The 20,644-nt window shown below is 34.9% G+C and overlaps 1 protein-coding gene across 2 annotated transcripts; it reads right to left on the bottom strand.

Moving 5' to 3' along the window:
• Positions 1 to 919: 919 nt before the first annotated feature.
• LOC124448572 (meiosis regulator and mRNA stability factor 1-like) lies at positions 920 to 18,340 on the bottom strand. Of its 2 annotated transcripts, XM_046999536.1 has the most exons (17): positions 17,935 to 18,340; positions 17,246 to 17,381; positions 15,817 to 15,977; positions 14,853 to 15,482; positions 12,928 to 13,215; positions 11,635 to 11,810; positions 9,637 to 10,276; positions 8,345 to 8,954; positions 7,775 to 7,974; positions 6,971 to 7,198; positions 5,041 to 5,086; positions 4,098 to 4,327; positions 3,781 to 4,008; positions 2,886 to 3,113; positions 2,359 to 2,647; positions 1,888 to 1,947; positions 920 to 1,739 (listed from the first exon to the last, which is right to left on the bottom strand). In XM_046999536.1, exons 1-17 carry the CDS (start codon positions 18,289 to 18,291, stop codon positions 1,312 to 1,314), a joined length of 4,935 nt encoding a protein of 1,644 aa, XP_046855492.1. In that variant the 5' UTR covers positions 18,292 to 18,340; the 3' UTR covers positions 920 to 1,311. The 2 variants fall into 2 exon arrangements, with proteins under 2 accessions (XP_046855492.1, XP_046855493.1); XM_046999537.1 differs by lacking the exon at positions 1,888 to 1,947.
• Positions 18,341 to 20,644: the final 2,304 nt, after the last annotated feature.

Raw genomic sequence — 20,644 nt, 5'->3', positions numbered from 1 at the left:
TTTTTGTAACTGGTGGTGCTAAACTATAATATATTTTCATTCCCTTATGTCTTTTGGTGGGCTTTCTATCGGCTTCGTTATTACGTAGATTGTCAGCTCGATATTTCCATACAAATCAATAGTCAGTGGGTTCTGTCATTCGGTGTTCTCTTAAAAAATCTAGTAAACTTAAGCCCGGTTTCCATATGATCGTTTCTGTCGTAAGGATCGTCTTTGTCGCTTGCAATGTAGAAGCGACAGAGGCGATCATATGGAAACGCTCAACTCAAACGACAAAAGCGATCCTTACGTTAGAAACGATCCTTGCGTATCGATCGTTTGAGATAGACTAGAGTTCTATCCTTGCGACAGAAACGACCGGAAACACCTTTTACGCGCTTGCATTTTTTTAATGGAAACCGGTGCAAAACGATCGTTACGCCAGAAGCGACTTGATATATCCCATGATACATCCGTAATTCCATGTGCGAGATTCCGTATTCAAAGATGGCGGCTATCAACTTTAATTCTACGTCTTCATTTATGGAAGAAGTACAGAAGTATGATTGTTTATATAACAAATTTTCGAAATATTAAACCCAAAAACGATGTTTTCTTTTTTGCTTTCGCTCTCTCCTTGTTCTCAGCACACGCAAAAGAAAATAACACGCTACAAGTCTTCCTCTTCGATTGACTGCCGCCATTTTGAATATATCATACAGTAAGTGTATGGTGACTAGTTCAAATTAGATACGATGCATACGATTAATGGAAATCAGTTCATCGCAATAATCGCTTCTGTCGTTTGATCACCGCAGGGGACTTTTTTCAACAGACAGAAACGACTCTAGCGACAGAAACGATCATATGGAAACCAGGCAATAAAGGCGTCAGGAACGAAAAAATGTACATTTTGAATTTTAAAATTCTAATACAAGTCTGAAACTGCAAATAATTTAATACGTATGAAACCAAATGTTTGTTTAATATAAAAAATAGATACGATAAACTAAATACTGGCTTCATACAATATTTAAAGTTATAACATGGTGTTTTACATAAAAAATATAAGTAAGTACACAAATCGTTACTTCAGCCACAAGTTATATTTAACTGTTTCGAGTATCTTAGATCGATATCAATAGCATGCAATACTAATTCAATAAAGTATAAACGAGGACCAATTAATTAACTAACGAAGTTCAATTTTGAAATATAAAACCTAAACCTACATAAATTTTACATATTTTTCAATTTTCTAATAATTAATTTTTCAAAATAAAGAATTTACATAGCTAATTGGTAATCTACAAATTAATGAACCAACTTACGTCACCTTTTCTCTTGTAACTGAAGAGAAAAATTGGCGGCGAGACGAGATTTCGACAACTTTGTTTTTGTGTTTGGATTTACGCCGCCATTTTTCTCGCGACTTTTGGCCGTGTTATGAGAAGCGGGTGTATTAAGTTCGTCAAAACATGGACTTTTTTGATCGGCTTTTAAACCAACAGAAGCCCCTTTCTCAACGATGGAGTTCGCGTGCGTTTCTTCTTCAAGTGAATGCTTTTTTGCTTCTCGCGAGTTTTTGATTTTATAATCTTCAGTTCGACATTTATGATAGCATTTAGAACAAGACTTACTTGATGTAGATTTTTCAACAACAGAATATGACAAATTAGACACTTCTACGTTACCGGGAACATCCATGACGTCATTGAAAAATGACTCTTTATCAGATGATGACTGCACAATAACATTTTCTAGGAAAAATGAAAAATGGCGTTTGAATGAAATTTCGCTGGAAAATAATGTTACATAACTGCTTGAGTGCTTACAGTTATACATGAAGCTAAACAGAAGAACAAATGATGAGAATGTTATGTTTTACTTTAAATTTCCTCAGCTTACCATCAATATTAGGAAAAACTTCTTCGGTGCTTCCACCGACAATTCGTACGCTAAGCAAATCTAAATTCAAACAAACGATTTTGAAGAGGATAACCTAAGTTAGTAAAAACTAATATCCGATACTTGAAATCAATCTACACAATGTAGAAACTACTAAGTCATTTTCCTCTTCACCTCTCCTGACAAACAAGAATACTCATAGCATTCTTATGTACAGACTACATTGCGAACCAGTTCGAAAGCACTTTTCAACAAGAGTAAGCAAAGTCAAAAAATTGGACGAATTTGCATGAGGATGTTAATATTTGATCATATTGCACGATAATCATAAACTGTAAAAAAATCAAGTGTATTTAACTTGTGTGTTTTTACATCACAACCTGTCCTAAAGAGATGATAGTATGAGATGCACTCGATCAAAAAAATTTTTTACAAAGAAATGCAACAGATGCAGTCACGTGAGACACTCACCGTTTGCGATACGCTCAGGGATGGATCGGTCCACAGCAATGATAAATTTCTCTGGACCGCTCCCGGAAAGTCTTGCGACATGAGGGACGGCATGGACAAGAGAGAACAGCTTGGAAAAACCATACTCGGATACGATACAGGGTTTGCCGTAAAATTTGTTGTACGCGGGAGCAAAACGACAAAAAGATAAACATCCATCATTGGCGCGAAGAAGGTTTTGTGTTTCGATTTCAAAACGGGCAATAGGAGATAATGAAATACGAACGACATCAGCTTCTACGGAGTTCATCTGAAAAAGCAAAAAGTTCTTTTGAACAAAATTTCAATGAACAAAAGGCGTAAACTTGTGCGATTTTGCTAATGGCAAGATACTCTAGAAGTTCATGGCCCAAATCCTAAAATTACAATGCATGTAAATAACGCTGTAACAATAACATTTCTTGATTGTGAGCGTTTCTAATAGTCAATGAGATAAGTTATTCTCAATTTTCCATATGTAGGCTATGTGCAAAACAATTCAAGTATACCTCAAGTGATCCATTTAAACTATTTTCAATATCCGTGAGACGTGTAACACCATGAGCTTCTAAATTCAATCCTCTCCCAAAGTGCTTGTTGTATAACGATGGTATCTCATCCAGTTTCATACTGCGATCATCGACCACAGTCAACAGATGTCGGAGTTCTTCAACCAATAAACGAATACAAGTGGAACGCCTTAATAAAACCGTTTCATCCGCTCCAACCGCATGAAGCTAAAGGAAGTAGAGTTTGCTAAAGTTACGTGTTTTCATTGTAATTTTTATGACAGAATAACTACAGATTTGCAAAAAGATTTTATGTTTACAGTACAAACACGATCAAATGATTTTTCATGGGATATGAAACAAAAAATTTACTACTTAAGTTATACCTTCGGTGTAAAGACATTTTTTAAATGACAATGGAGTTTCTATACCATTCACGCATGTCTCAGTCCATTCTCGAAATAAAGAAGCGTATGTTATTTCAGAATTATCTAACTTGTTATGTCACATTGCATGAGAACTAGAATTATTAGGTATTTGCTAATACGTTACTTCAACAGAGCAGAGTTAATTGTAAAGAGGTAATGGTATAAAATGCTAGCAAATGGTTTCAACTTTAAGTTGTCAGAAAAATGAAGAGTATTTAAAACACTGCGGCAACTCAATATGACGTAACACGTTGGATAAGCCGGAAATAACAAAAACTTCAATATCTCGAGAATGAAAAGAAACGTGCATAAACTGTTTTAGAAAGTACACTTTCAATTTAAAAGTTCTGTTCTAATGGAAACATAATTGAACTCGCAAAATTTTCGTTTCATATGCACATTAAAGGGTCGCTCAAATAAATTTCTGCATGTAAACTGTGAAAAACAAGATTTAAAGATGAACTCACCACAACACAACTTGGAAGGCAATGTAATCTACGATCTTTTTTATCGATATTTTCATTCTTCAAAACATTGAGTTGGTAAAGATGATTGAACTTTGCCTTAGGTAAACTGAAGTCCTTACTATGATACAAAACATCGATGGCAGATTTCACAAACACAAAGTCGTTATCATTATCATGATCAGGATGAGTGAAAACACCGACGACTCTGTCACTGCCAACACCTCGAACCTAAAAAAAAATCTGGAATTTTCCTCGATTTTCTCGAGCAAAAATGATTTTGTCCCTCAAAACAATTTTTTAAGCAGATCAACACATACCTCTAAAGGTTTATCTAAGCTTTGCAAAGCTTTCTCGAGTAAATCATGTTCTTTGAACAATGTTTGATTAAAACGATCATGATAGAGTTTAGCTATGTCTTTAACGAGGATAAGTTTCGGGTCTTTTTCTTTAATCAAAGTAAGCAGTCTTTTCTTGATATCTTCAACAGTTTGTGATGGAGATTGATCTGGAGTATCAACAGAAGTTTCCTTCAACCGTTGTTTCTCATCTATATATAATATGAAATTGGCCTTAACAAAGAAATACTACATAACACGTTTTAGAGAAAAAATTTTTAGGATAACTATAGTTCTTTCAAAGATTAAATAGATTTAATCTATTTTATCTAGATCATTTTCAATGGTACTATTCATGATTTCACAAATATATTTCGCATACACTTAAATCGCTTATATGAGCATCAGGGAAATAACTTCTTGAGATAGTTAAAATCGGATTTAAAAACATTTTCAATATATTTGATAGGACAAAAATTTTATTTTCATTGGTTTTTGTGGACAGGAAGTAGGTGAATTCCCACCGGATGTGACGTAAAAAGGAGAACACATGCATTGAAGATATAGCTTAAAAAAATACAAAATAGCAAACTAATGAAAAAAAGTCAAAAAAGTGAACACAAAATAACTTCATAAAAAAGATTCCCTGTTTCCATCCAATACACTCATGGAAAGAAACTATAACATCGTCAACTGTCAGTGCATGTCGTTATACCATGCAACTGCCATGCTATTCATATAGAAAAAATCTTAAGTATTATACTTTAGATGCTAATGTTTGTACCATCTCACATTCTCATACCACACTTAGACACGAAATGTAGCGTCCATGTATTACTTCATTTACATCAAATTGCATCAAACTGTTAGTACAATGATCATATCATGCAACTGCCATGAATATATAATGAAAAGAAAGACTTACCAAATTCAATAAGTTTTACTGTTCTTTGATCACCAACACCTTCGATCTGATAAAAATATAAATAGACTACTTTATGCAGAGGTTTAAAGGAATGCAAACAAAACGAGTGATCGTAGCAAAAGAGTTCGTTTTCAATCCTTCTCAAAGAGGGCAGAATATAAATCGTACAAACGAACCAACCATGATGATGTTATTTTTTGTTATACAAGCATTGAATTTTAGATTACGGTGAAAGATGTTGCTCAAATGATATACATGCACAATTCAAACGTTTCAAAATAATTACATAAATTGTATCAAAAAACAAAAAAGAATTGTTCATGATGACAAAATACTTCTTCCATCTTTTGAAGATTAGCAATATAAAAGGCAATTTCTTTCTCACAAAGAAACTAAGTTCGTATTCTCCGTTGTTATTTTATCTTTTGAACGGAAATAATAAATTCGCTAGGATATTCATTATAAGTTGCTTGACGGAAATATCCTCAATGCATCGGGATTCGTGTTAAAACGATAAAAATACTTGAAGAAGTCTAATGTCCTGCTGTGTTTTTATTTTTCTGGAATTTGCTTTCAATATGTTCTCTTTAATTTAAATGCTGTCCACAGCCATCGGCGGTGAACGTCAATATGCAAATTTTTACAATGGAAAAATTACGTACGTCCAATAAGAATGCAGATACGACGTTTTCCACCAGTGAAGAATTTCGTAAGACCAATCAGATCCTCGGAAATTTTAGGCATATGATTTTTATAACACTATTTCATCGCGCGAAAAGCTCAATTTTGGCATAATAGAAATATTTACGTCTCTAAAAGACAGGGTGAAAAGTGCATTAAATTTTACATGCGATCATATTTTTCAGCCAAAAATTCACAAAATCACGATCCTTTCTTTATAGTCCTGTCTGTAATGGCAAATAATTGCTAGCTTTCAAAGCTAGAGGAGAACAAAAAAGTAGCCAACAACAATTTGCAGGTTATTCGTAAAATTATCATTTGTTTTATTTCAAAGTAAATTAAATTTTTGCAGTGATGTATTACCAACGGTGCGTCAAACGAAAGCTTTAACACAGGCAAAATAAGAAATTTCCCTCAAAAAAAGGTGACTACATTGCAATTTTTCATTTTTTCACTGGTGTAACATAAAATGGTAAAAGTATTTCGTCTCAATTTTTTCTATGCCACAATATTTAACTTTATCCACCATAATTACATCGCCCACACACCAGCGAAATTAGTTGGAACTGGGGAGAGTACAATAATTAAAAATTGCTTTACTTTTGTTAATTTTGAAGTCATTGAGTGTTGTAAAATAACTTAAAAAATTCTGCTTGTAGATAATTTGACAGGGGTATGAGGTGAATGATAGATCCATTTACTATTTTGAATATTGACTAAAAGTTCGTCAAAATACGCTGTTGTGACTATCTTGTAGCAATTGATTTAAAATTGCAAAACATAAGCTTCATAAAATTTGATCATTTGCATGCAGATCATGTGAGCCTAAGATAATCAAAACTGCAAGTTGTTTTCATACGAAAAAAAGTTAAAGATAAAATAACAAAGAAAAGTCACTATGGGCGAGCTGTTGAAAGCGATTTGGCTTTTTGAAGAAATCAGTCGGAAAAAATTAATATGTGAATATCCACACTCCCATCCCCAAGAAATGTTCTAACTACGGTCCTGTGTACGCATTCCGTAAATATTGGTAGCTGGGAAGCGCAAAGCGCTCGAACAAGTGGATCTTCGGTCAGTTGAAGGTTCTATGACCCTGACTTGAGGCAAAATGCTTTAAGTGTTTTTTTTCTTATTCTAAGAACTTGCTTGTTTGCAATGTTTCACTTCCGTGGCAACAAAAATTTTCGAACACAGCAGCGACTATAAGGCGCGTGCGCAGCGCCTACCACAAAAATATCAGTGCACATACCTCTGCAACACTTGGAAATGCTTTAATGAGATCCGGGAGACGATTATAGCCAAATGAAGATAGTGTGAATTTCTTTCCAAAATGCTTGACATAGGAAGCCATAAAGTTAGAAAGTAGAACACTGCAACATGGCTGATGACTCAACAAATCAAAAACTTCTTTCTTAAATTGGTCCACGCGCAATTCGCGAAGTAAGTGAACGTGTTTTCCAGTGGTATCTTCTTTCGTCTAAATTTAATTGAATTTCATATGAATGCAAGTCATAAAAACACATGTACATACTTAAGCCTTGTGTACTCCAAAATAGTGTATTCATCAAGAGAGATGCTGAAACTTGAGTCCTTATATACTCCAGTCTAGTCTCTTCATCAGGAGTGACCTGATGTTGAAACTTGAGTTCTTATATACTCCAGTCTAGTGTCTTCATCATGAGTGATCTGATGTTGAAACTTGAGTTCTTATATACTCCAGTCTAGTGTCTTCATCATCTGATGTTGAAACCAGTACTAGTAGTGTCTTCATCAGATCAGAAACTTGAGTCTTATATACTCTAGTGATGTAGTGAATGTTGAAACTTGAGTCCTTATATACTCCAGTCTAGTGTCTAAAAAATTTGCTATCTATTAGATAGCGATATCCGGCTTTCGTGCTACCGGCCCCTGATGTATAAACTAGACGGATAATATACTACCATAAAAACAGAGAAATGAAAAATAGTATTTACAGCAGAACAAATAATGTTAAATGAACGATAAACCAAATGTAAATTTATAGTTTTTCCACTTAATGTATACATTGTTATACCTGCAAAATACTGGACATAGAATGCAAGAGATCAGAAAGGGAGTTGAAACCAAATAAGGAAGGATCTAAAGTTCTCTCGAATTTGTTCAAATACTTCTCCTTTAGCCGTTCAAACGTCATCTCAAATTCATGGTCGTCTTGTAAAATTTCAACAATTTGCTCCCGAAGCTTTGGAAGTTGACTTGAATTGTACGTCGAAGCTATCAAAAACAGAAAAGTTGTTATATTAAGCATGCGTTCACGATGTTTTGAACATTTTCAAGACGCATTGTAATAGGTGTTATTTCAGAAAGTGGTAGCTTTTTGGGGGAAGTTGCAATTAGCCAATTAAGGAAGTTAGTGGGAAAGAAACAAAAAGGGGAATTCCTTCGCCTTAATTTACGTATTTTCCGGTACTTTTTACATAAAAAAAGAAATTTGATCATTTTTTAAAGAAATGTACCAAAAATAACAAATTAATGTTCAATGATCGCATGCCTACTTTGACAAAAGTGGCTATTGCAGGCTGAGTAATATTACAAATTGTCATAAACGAGAAGAACTTCGAATTCGGAGAAATAAACCACTTACTTTTCCCAGGTTTTTTAATCCACTGTATATTTTGTTTGGTACCTGTTCCAACAACGGTTACATTTGGTATACCACATAACACCTCCACCAAAAGCGCTCCTGTAGGAGATGACTTGATCTCCTTACGAAACTCAAGCCAATATAGAGCTGGAAAAGACACTAAGGCTATCACTCCATCGAACTGATCAAGAAGCTTAAAAACATCTGCGGTGAAGGTTTTGCTATCTACCACAACTTTTTCCAACTCAATTTTTCCTTCCACAAGAGAGATCGCTTGACGCCCATTCCTCCTGTTTATGACAACAGAATCTTTTATTTCGTCAAAATGACGACTGTCTAAATTTCTCCGGTACTTTTTCTCGAAATTGGAAAAAAACGTCGCTAAGGGTAACCAACACAACGGAGCTTCTAATAAAACTGTAACGGCCTCAAGTTGTAAATAACATAACTCTTTCTCCTTTTCATTCGCCAGAGACACATTCATGTTTCTACCAAAGACTATTTTCCCATTCACTTTAGGTATTACCATATGAGCATCGATTAGTTGTGGAACCTTCACAAAGGCTCGTAAAGGTTCGCCGTTCTTGGCATGCAAGACAACAGAGTACACCTATAAACGTTGTTATTTAAGAAAACGTTTACACAACATAGGTAAAAAACTCTACAAGTAAAGTTTAGTCATAAGTGGTTCCTTAATGATCACACAACATAGATAAAAAATTCTACAGGTATAGTGCAGTCGTATATGGTTCATAAAAGACAGTCGTCTAACTGCATCGAGTAAACTGGTACACACAGTGACATTTTGGTATCTCTTTCAAAGTAAATCTGTATTGTTTGAACGGAATTGTTTTAGCAGAGAAAATGTTGAACCGAATCCTAACGTTTACAGAAAGCCGGACCTTACAGGTTTGTGCTGCTTTGAAACTCTTAAACATAGGAATACCATTTTCAAACTCTTGCAATGAGCGTTACTGTTTCATCATTTTTCATAACTGCCTGGAGTAAACTTGTACACACAGTGAACTTTAGATATCTCTTTCAAAGTAAACCGGTACAAAATCCTGTATATGTGTGCATTATTTATTGATCTTAAAGACAGTCAGTCATATATTGCAGGGCATACGCAAATTCGGCGTTATTGATAAGAATAGAATGGAAAAACCTAATCTGACTTTGAAAACATGCGTGCTCAAACACAACGTAATAAGAGTCATTAGATAATACGTATACTAAATAACAAATTGTTTCAGGTAATGACGTGATTGATTTTAGTGAAACAACAAGAATACCTTGCAATGTTCTCTGAATACAGAAGCCAACTTCTTTGTTATCTCTTCCTTAGGTTCACTCTCATTCAAATTCGTCACAAGAAGGTCAGCACCACTAAACTGCTGCTCCGGTGATGGCGATCGACGAGCAAGGCCATCCGCCACGGCAAAAAGTGGCATGGGGGCTACTGGTAAAGACGTTGGCCTAGTGGACATGTTCAAAGGGGAGAGAGGCCTACAAGCACGCATACCAAGCATTCCATGAACAAGGCCAGGACGAAACATATTGTTGAACATGTACGGGCTATGAATTTGCTGACCAGTGAATGGAAGATTTTGAAAAGGCAGGCTCATTTGCGGACGAGCATCCGTAAAACGCAGGGGTCGTGTATTTCTGATTAAACTCTCGGTACGAGATGATATGTTTGTATTCGGGGATTGATTTTCTTTGCAAAATTTTGGACTGTAAGGGGAATTTTGGTGTACACCTGCCGGAGATCTAACACCAGCAACTGCAGGAGAGATATAAGAGAAACTCTCCATCGTAGAAGATGGTTTTTGTGTAACAGAGCTACTTCCATTCTTGAAGTTTGTTGCAGGTAACAACGTCGCCAATAAAATATAACCAAACAATTCTTCTTTGTCCAATCTTCGACGCGCTCTATTAATCAAAAATTGATTGCTGTTAAAACTCGAACTGTTACGTGAAAAAACAAGTCTGCGACATAAATCTAAGTTCGAGTGGACAAAAAGAAGTTTGGGACCTAACAAATAGCTATATAAGAGCATTATTGTAGGTATGTTGTATTGCGCTTTCTGAAAATTCGTGTATAAATAAGTTTGGTAGAGAGGGTTTTTGAATCCTGTATTGCTCCATCTACGATTCCAGTAAGGCCAAAAATGCTAATTTTTTACTAGATTTGGTAAATTGAACTTGGACTCTCCCACCACAGTTGGAAAATTCAGAGCAAGGGGAAGTGTTTACGTTGGTCCATATACATGGTCACAGTGATTCCGACGCCTGCTGCCAGTTTATAATATACATACTATACCATTGAACTCCAAACACAACTCATGCCGATACTTAAACAAAATTAAATTACATCTTAAATGCGCAAAAAAATCTATCTATCTTTGTACAACTTTATTTAACCTACAGTTTAACCCACCACAATTTTACTTCAGCGTGAGTGATTTTAAGTAAAAAACATCTTGAGATTCCAAAAATATATTTATTATATTATATAACTCCTGGCTCAGAAACATTTTTGCCAGTTTATTATTTTTCCGTAATGGACCACGGTCCACAGAACGCGTCGATTTACAGTTAAATATAAACAAATTTCGTAAAGCAAACAGCTAATATTTAGAAAATAAAAAAAAACTAAACAGAAAACCATGAAGGAATGCTAGTCGAAAAAAAAACACACTCGAAAAGTGAATTTTACTATGCAGACGATATTTCGTTTTTTTTACTGACGAAAACTAGTGGAGTGAAAACCAGTCCTTACAAAACAACGTAAAAAACGAAAAGGAAAGAAAGCATCATATCAGGTCAAATAATGCTATATAATAAACTTTATTAACCTCGCTTGCTCGGTCTTCACAGAGAAATAGCCATTGAACTAAATATATAACTGGAATGCTACCTTTATATAAGCCTGGCTGCCCTGTATGAAGCCAAATTCTATCCCCAGACACACACGTGTCTGGCGGTCAAATCCCGCATTCTAGCTTATTGTCGTAATGACATTTCTTTGGGCCACGCGTGGAAAGACTGGAGTTAGTTGAATTATTGGCTTCAAATTTTGGCGGGAAGTAGCCATCCAGTTATGTTCAGTTTAATGAAAATATTGGATCTCTGTTTTTTCTACATACGTATCGTCCTTTCTACATTGATACATATTTTGAAATCTCAAGATGTTGTATACATATTCAGAATTTGTTTTTTTTGCTTCACTTTTTTGGACAAGCCGGCTGGAAATGGTTTTAGGTGATTTAAAAAAGCGAGGGTAATACCTTGAAGCAGCTTCTGCGTTAGGAAAATGTAGTACAGCTTTGTTCCCATTGATTTTAACTACTTTGCCACCACAATTGTCGGAGAGTTTCGAAAGCTTTGCTTTGAGAAGCACTTGTTTGGCTGGTGGAAGGTTAGTAATAAGAACTTCTTTCGATGTTGGTGATTGTTGAATGACCTGAGAAAGATGAAAAATACATGTAAGAATGAACAGATTTCAAAGAAAAGTTGCTCATGTTGGATTTTCTCATGTTGTATTTAAGAGCTTAAAGTGAAATCCTATAGAGTGTTTGCATGTGACGTCAATGAAAGCGGCCATGTTGGAGGAGTACATCAAAGTGCCGATTCTCAACAGAGCATAAAATTAATATAATGTTTTTTCACTGAATGGGATTTTCCCACAATATGGCGACCAATGAAAACACCCTTTATGCAAAAACAATTTCATCAAAACTGTCGAAAAACAAAGAAATATCTCAATAACAAAAGAAAATGCATAGTCTACGTTAAGTAAGTCTAGGTAAAGATAGAACATTTTGAGTAGTAAGAATCGTCATGCCAAAATTAGAATCTTGAATCATGAATTATAACCGCAAAATGAAAATTACAATCATTTATAATTAGCTGGTGAGAATTATTAGTAATTCTAATTATTAATCAGAATTACAATGCCTCATTAGAATTTTTTATCATCGAAATTAAAACTGCAAACTAAAATTAGAATCTTTTACAATTAGCAAATCAGAAGTAATATAACAAAATTACAATCTTATATTATTAATCAGAAGTACTATGTCAAAAACTAGATTCTTTTATTACTAATGAAAAACACTAAATCAAGAAATACTACTTTAGGCTAGTCGTAATTTAACTAGAAAGTGTCAACTGCTACGAGAAATAACTACCATATTAACTAAATTTTTTATCAAAACATTTCTTCCTCAACACGATGTTTAACAACAAAATAGAATACACGAGTTAGAATAAATGAGTTGCTATTGATTGACATCTAAAAAGTGATTTTTGAAGTGTGTTTTGAAATGTAAATGTTTGAGCAACAAGCTGTTGAAGAATAATTTGCCGAACCGTAACGTTGCACCCTTCAAAGCCCCCGCCTTAGTAATTTTTAAACATAAAAAGACAAAACCTAGTGTGAAAGCGGTAGACTGTCAATTGCAAGTGTGCAAATCAAAGAAAAAATTTGTTCATCTAAACACCTTTGTATGTTTCATAATAAATACACAAATGAAAACATCAACAAATACACAAAAAAGGACTTTGAAAAAAATCTCTACCGGAATAGTCGTTGTATTCTGTAAGTCTTGGGTGAGAAGATCAAATCGGTGAGCTTCGTGAGCAAATCCGAGCAATGCCGAGGAAGCAGATTCATTATGAAGGCATATCACACGAAAGTTGTAACGATGTTTGAGATCGGACAGATCCATCGCAAAATTACCATCGCCCGAGATGAGAACAACCGTAGCCGCTCGGCCGTCGTACGTCTGCGCAAATCTTCGCAAACTCTGACGTAGCTTGTCATCTGCAGCGTTCTTTGATGTTGCGTTAATGTGGACAACCGTTACCTAAAATTTATTTTTTTAATATTTTCACGTTAAATTGAAATTGCATTCACGCGCGAACATTGCCAATCATACATCATTACCACGCATGAAACACTGCCACGCGTGTAATATTGTCACATACATCATGTACCACGACATGACATCATTGTCACGCATGCCACGCGTGTAATATTGTCACGCGTGTAACATTGTCACGGATACATCGTTGTTACCCGTGTAGCATTCTCACGCGTGGGACACTGTCAAGCATACATCATTGTCACGCGTGCAACATTGTCGCAGGTGTTAAGATGTTGCTATCAAAGAAACAGAATGCAACGTGTATATTTTAGGACAGCCATTATGACCCGAAATAAATTTATAAAATTGTTCTTTACAGCAAATTTACTCATTTGTAGAGTGCTACATGTGGATGATTCTATACCATTAGATACCAGTCAATTTACGACCTAAGACATTCAAAGGCTTCTGTTGTCCATCAAACCCAAACAAACAAAAATAGCTGGAAGTCTTTTCAGTTTCATCAATTAAGAACATCGATGAAATCATTTGGCAATGAAATTTGTAAGCAATATTAGTGCTTCTGCTTTGAACCTAATACCATATATTTTTAAAACATTCTCCGAAAGACAAAATCGTCTTACGTTTAATCACTGTAATTGTAAACTTGCTAAGCAGCTCAATCTCTTCGGCTGCTGTGTATTTGTTTACACTAAGTTAATGGAGTGAAAACAGTTATGCAATTTAATTCTTGAGCCCTTATATAACAGGCTCTCAGCTCTTAGAGAAATGTACGTTTCAATTATATCCCAACAAAATTAATTGGGGTAATGTCAAACCCTACAGTTACAATATTTTGGAAGAATGGAAAGAAAAAATTTCCCTACACACAGAGCTAATCTTTGCGATACGTTAGCAATGCATTTTCATTACAAATAGAAAATAAATTTAAATACTGCTTTGAACAGCGTATTTTCCTTATTGAATGACAACAATGTAGTTCTAAGAAAACTGTGGAAAACCTAAAATATTATGTAATACTAAATGACAAGATACATGTCGACAGACTTCTCATCAGTTGCCTTTTACAAAGAACATTTTTGGTTTTCATTCAAGCAGATGTGGCGCCTGATAAAAGTTAGACCGAAATGCGTTGCATCAATTATAGCTATTTTAATATTGGTTTTTCAACTATTAATTTCAGAACTACATAGTCCCACTTACCACTGCAAATACGCATTTTCAAATCAGTATTTAAGTTTATTACCACAACCAAGTCTTTTGCCCGTATTCTAAAAGCTTCTCACGCTCACACTCATTGAGTGCGACACAAAAATAACAAAAATCAAAAATCTGTCTAATCATTAGCAAAGTTATTTCCCCATATGTATATAGCAATATTTTTTACAAGATATTTCAAATCAAGCAATCAGTGGAGTGAAATTGAGGGCTTTGCATAAATATGAAGTGATTTTGAAGCCCCACTCGTCGAGTGTGAGTGAGCTTTTACAATACGGGCGTTTGTTAACAAAATGAATGTAAACTAAGCTCACTTAGCTTGATTAAGTGCCTCTGTCACTGTCTTTTTCTATGACAGTCTTTTCTTTTCATTAATAAAAAATGTAAACAAAGCTCACCTGAGCTTGATTAAGTTCCTCTATGACAGTCTTTTTTTCTTTTCCTGTATCACATACACACATAAACTCCGCTTCTCTTTTCTTTTCAAGAAAAACCGAACGAATCTTCTGTACGACTGCTCTTGCCGATTTTCCCCTGGGTATAGCACAATTTTCAAAGTCCCAAAATACTCCTACAGGTTCAAATTCCTTCATCGCATTCTCTTGATTTTTTAAAGACGTACGCAATTCAACAAAGTTGGGATCTTTTTGAGGGAAAAAAGTTGTCGAAAACTGTATCGGTTTTGGTGGAAATGATTGGAAAAGAGTGGAGTTTTTTTGAGCGTTTATTTTTTCAGGACAATGAAAATCGCTTTGATCAAGATTCGCAAATGGCTTGGTGGAAGAAAAAAACAGAGAACTTTGCTGACTTTTTACATTTGGATGCGATGTGTAGTTAAATGAAGGGTTATTGGCAGCGAGAGATGATTTAGTTGGATATAAAGGTCGAGGTTGGACTATATCTTTCTCCGCCTGGACGCGAGTTGAAGTAAAACTTGGGATAACGGCAGGTGGAGGTGGATTCGTAAGTACATCCTTATAGCATCTGTGATTGGTTTTTTCTTCATGGTTGAAAAATACTGCCTGACACTTAACAAAAAAAATTATGTCATAAGTTGTCATAGTTACAATTTCAACTTTAACACGTAGTAAAGACACAATGCTTAAAAAACATGACATGTAAAAGTTACACAACGCCTACAAAACAAGACGTGTAAATTTTCCAAAATGCCTTAAAAACATGGCATTTAAAACTCACATAATGCCTAAAATATGAAATGCAAAATTTACACAATGCCCAAAAAATGACATATTAAATTTACACAGCTTGAAAACGTGGCATGTAAAATTTACACAATGCCAAAACAAACATGACATGCACAATTTAAGATCATGTATAACTGGCAAAGCATGCCATCCTTACTTTGATACATTTGTCAACAGGTTGAGCCAGGTTTGTCTTTGCCATGGTCACATGTTCAACGTAAGCTGCGTGATCCAGAAAATGTGTGTTGCAATCTTTATTGCCACATTCACCAAAACACTTAAAAGCATTATGGGAAGGGCAACGCAACGGAAGAGCACCTGGTGAAAAAAATTTGCATGTCGAATTGCCATGGAAATAAGCACAAAGCAACACCTTTCAGGAAAACAAAATCGGGGGGGGAGGGCTGGTAACTCAGACATACATAAATTAGAAAGCACTTTTCCTGATACGAAATAAAATATTCAACTGGGAACAAGGTAAAAACAGGATTTCGAAAAGTTCAGGTGATAAATACTAAATACCCACTTTACTGCATACCTAAACTTCTACATATAACCCTACTCTCCCACATTACTGCATACCTAAACTTCTGCATATATCCTTACTCTCCCACTTTACTGCATACCTAAACTTCTACATATATCCTTACTCTCCCACTTTACTGCATACCTAAACTTCTACATATATCCTTACTCTCCCACTTTACTGCATACCTAAACTTCTACATATATCCTTACTCTCCCACTTTACTGCATACCTAAACTTCTACATATATCCTTACTCTCCCACTTTACTGCATACCTAAACTTCTACATATATCCTTACTCTCCCACTTTACTGCATACCTAAACTTCTACATATATCCCTACTCTCACTTATTTTAAAATGATGCAATATGGTAGGAATTTAGCTATAGGTGGCTGTCCAACCATTTTAAGGACATCTGCTACTGAATGTGGATGGCAAAATAAATTAATTAACAACCAAAGAATATTCTATTTAAATAGCAGCTCACAAGCTATACATGAAAAATTTACGGAATTTGTTGCAATTTGTGCACAAAGAAACAGACAATGGCTTTGGAGTAAAATCGTTCCTCAAATGTTTACTTAACTAATCATAGCTGTTTTGATATTCATTGCCATCAAAAACACACTTAATATAACTGATCAAATATACCAAACTCCTGAACTAAAGTGTTTTGTATGGGTGGTTTTAAAATCCTGGCTAAAACTCTGCATTATGGTGGCAAGTGCAAGCCACAAAAGCAGAACATAATGATATAAACTTAAATATCACTTCCTAATAAGTTGAGAAAAGCACCATGTTTGCTAGTTGAATTGTTCCTATTTCAAACTACTGGAAACAAGTTGGGGTCATGTCCTTCACCATAACAACTAATTCAACTTTTACATTTAAATGCCCCATACTATTTAGTAGTATTGTCCATTCACATCTATGACACATATATACGTTGACATCAAACATTGACTCTTTACAAGCCATTTCAAAAGCATTGAGGCGAAACTATTCCACCTCCCTCTCCTGTGCATGCAAAATAAAATAACAAAAATATTACTCAAACCATCTAATGTGATCATGGAACTTTTTGTCAATCTTGGATGCCTTAATGGGCATAATTCATCTTTGCATTGTTTTTGCTGCCATTTTTCGCAAACTTGGGTGGTTTTCTTTGCTTCTTCACAATGACGAAATATACACTAAAAAGACAAAAGGAATCAATTCAATATGTAGCAAAGTCGTTAGATATAGTTACTAACAAGATCAATGTTTTAAGAACTTCTGGAAACAATTCTTCTTTATTCTAAAAGGTTAAATAAGCAAGTCCTCATCCCCCCACAGTCCCCACACTATAAGCAAGCAAAACATTGGGCACCAAATGAATACTTATGATACAAAACACATTGTTCACACCACACCATATTACCTTTGCCCTTACATGAAACTGGACAACTTGTCTAATGCAGTTCAAGTAGTTAAGTCTCAACGAATTTTTTATAATTCCACATCCCTCAGAGCCATGCACCTTCAAGAAGGACGTATAGTCCCAAGAGTTCTTTTAACAGCATTCCACCTGTTCCCAAATCATGCATTTCCAAGTTGGAGCACACTCCCTCCTCTGGTGAAAGTGCAAGTTGCAGAAAGTACTTGTACATTTTCGTTGGTAATTAGCGGAAATGCAAAATAACATAAAACAAAATGGGACAAGAAAAAAGCACTGTCAAATAATCTGACGAAATTAGTCTTCCCTACCTCCCCTTCTTTCCATGTGCACTGACGACCATCGACAAAGTACAGGCAGTCAGTAATTGACCTATAATCTGTTTTTGCTGAAGTATTTTGTACATTTTTAAGCGCCTCCAGTTCATTAGGCCCTTTAGTTTTAATTGATTGATTAAATAATTGAAAGCCGTCCATAACAGAGGCTGCACATTCAGCTATTTCACGACCAAAATAATTGACATAACCAAAACGTTTGGACTTGCCAAGCTCGTCACGACAAACCACGACGCTTTTTAGCGGCCCAAATTTACCAAAATACTCGGAAAGCGTCTCTTCTTTACATTTTAATGGTAGCGAGCCTACCCAAACTGAGCATTTATCTTCCATTGCACTAAAAAAGTCGTATTTCTGTGATGAAAACTATTGAAAAGTCCAAATAAATCGCTTGGCTAAAGTCACTGAGCTAATACGACGTTGTGATGATCTGGAGTGACCGTATGGTATCATTGAACTAAAAGACTAATATACATCTGGAACGATAAGTCAGTGGGGTAAAATGAAGCCAGATTTTTTCTGTCAAAATTATAGAATGGCAAAAAAATCGGCAAAAGGTCATAGCATTGCTGAGAAATTTTAAAGACAAGACGAAAATTATGAAAAGTCCGCTCGATTTTTTCTGCTTTTTTCTGAGTTTTTGAAAGTTCCAGTCATATCCGAACGTTCAAACCACCTAAATATTGTAGTTCCATGTTAAATACACATGCCTATAAGGTTTCGTAAAAATAAACGATTTGCCAAACAGAAAAATGTAGTGTTTTTAAAAGCATTTTTCATGCCATGAAGAAACACTCACTGCAATCATTATAGAGGTCAGTGTCATAAATAAAAGCGACAAAATCTACAAAAAGCCGAAAGCAAAAAAAAGTAATAACACATAATGCTATATTCTTGTGTTGTTTGTGGAAAGCGAAATAAGAAAGAAAAAGAAAACGAGTACATTGCCTATCACAGGTAAGCTTATTATAAACTTGTAAAAATAAAAAAAGAAAACAAGCAATATGTAAAAAAAATACCAATAAATATTTTAGCAATCATAAAATGTCCCCTTTAAAGGATGAAGCACGCTTAAAAAGATGGAAGGATGTAGTAAAAAGGGCTAAAAACGATCTTTATAGTTGGAGAGCAACAGATCTTAGCTTTATGTGTAATCAGCATTTTGAGAAAGATGATTAAATCCAGCCCAAATCAGAAAAAGGACCATGAAGATTGAAAAGAAATGCAACTCCATCAATTTTTTAAGCTCAAAAGCACCCCATTCAAATACAATATTTCAGAGGATGCAAGATGCCGAGTAGAGATGCCTAACGACCATGCTGCGAAAAAAAGTTCCATGCCACTAGAAAGTAATACAAAATCTCAAAAATACAAAATAAGCATCAATGACAACACATCTAAGTACATTGGGAATGCAGAAATATCAAACAAGCAATCAGGGGCGGATCTAGGATTTTTCAAACATCAGTTATAAAACGTCGGAGGCGCTCCGCACCTGGGGGGTCTGAGGCATTCTCCCCTGAGAAATCTTGAATTTCAGAGCCTTGAAAATGCCATTGTCAGCGTTTTACAGCAATACAAAATGCATTTTGTGGGCATCGTTTTTGCGTAAAAGCAACACATTTTGCTTACGTTTTTTTCCAAAAAAAAATGAAGTGAACAATACTTGAATGTTTTGCCAAATATTTAGGCTCATTATCATGCCAAATATATGGCTCATTAGCATGTCTAGGAACGTAAAATGTATTTTACAATAATGCTATTCCAAAACAGATATAGTCTTTAAAAATATGGTAGGTACCAAATTTAGTGTGAAACCGGTAGCTTTATAGTTTAAAATGCGCTAGTTAGAGACAATTTTAACCATGCAAACTTCAATATAATTTTTTTTATAGAGTTTCAATGATAGAATTTACAAATAAAACAAAGTCTACAAGTGTATATAACAATATAAGACTTTTTGCCATTTCTTTTTGCTGTAAATGAATTACTCGACGTTGTGACTGGAAAATGTGCTCCTCCAGAGTTAACCAAGTGAGGTGATTCGTATGTTACAAGCACACTTTTTAAGCATATCGATCATCTTTCGATTGCAGTGATTGAGAAGTATAGGGAAATGTTGAGGCAATGACGCTCAATTTGCCTTTGGCACTTTTGTAAAAATACCGTAGTGTTGAATAGATTTAGTGACTTTTTCATTCCACTAAATTTTGCTATGCTTAATTTTGATTTCAACAGTGAACCGTTCCTCGTATAATTTCCTGCACTCTGTAAAATTACTCAAATCAAAAACCGTTACACGCTAAATATATACATTTTCACTGTCTACAAATCTACAGAATTTCGAAAATAACATACTACTGCAAATAACTAGCAACCGTGCTTTTTGTCACTTCATACGTCATGTAAACAACACGTCTGGCAATCTGAACATGTCTAATTGGGCAAGGCTCTAGTCCTATTGTATAATGTGTAGATACTTTCTCATCTAGTGGTTAATTCTACTTAATGTATTTGGTCCAATGCTTGGAAGACAATACCTAAAAAATTTTCTGTGAACTAAACAAACGAGACGGAAGCACCAAACACCTAACTTAAGTTAGGCAGGACTATATAAAGATGAAAATCTTTCAATATTATTTGCATGACAAGATAGGCATTGAACTGATATATACTACACCGCATC

This window comes from Xenia sp. Carnegie-2017, unplaced genomic scaffold (genome assembly GCF_021976095.1).
Source record: "Xenia sp. Carnegie-2017 unplaced genomic scaffold, XeniaSp_v1 HiC_scaffold_23, whole genome shotgun sequence".
In the NCBI taxonomy this organism is placed as follows: Eukaryota; Metazoa; Cnidaria; class Anthozoa; order Malacalcyonacea; family Xeniidae; genus Xenia; species Xenia sp. Carnegie-2017.
The sequence above is the reverse complement of the archived record's forward strand: the minus strand, read 5'-3'. Positions and strand labels throughout refer to the sequence as shown.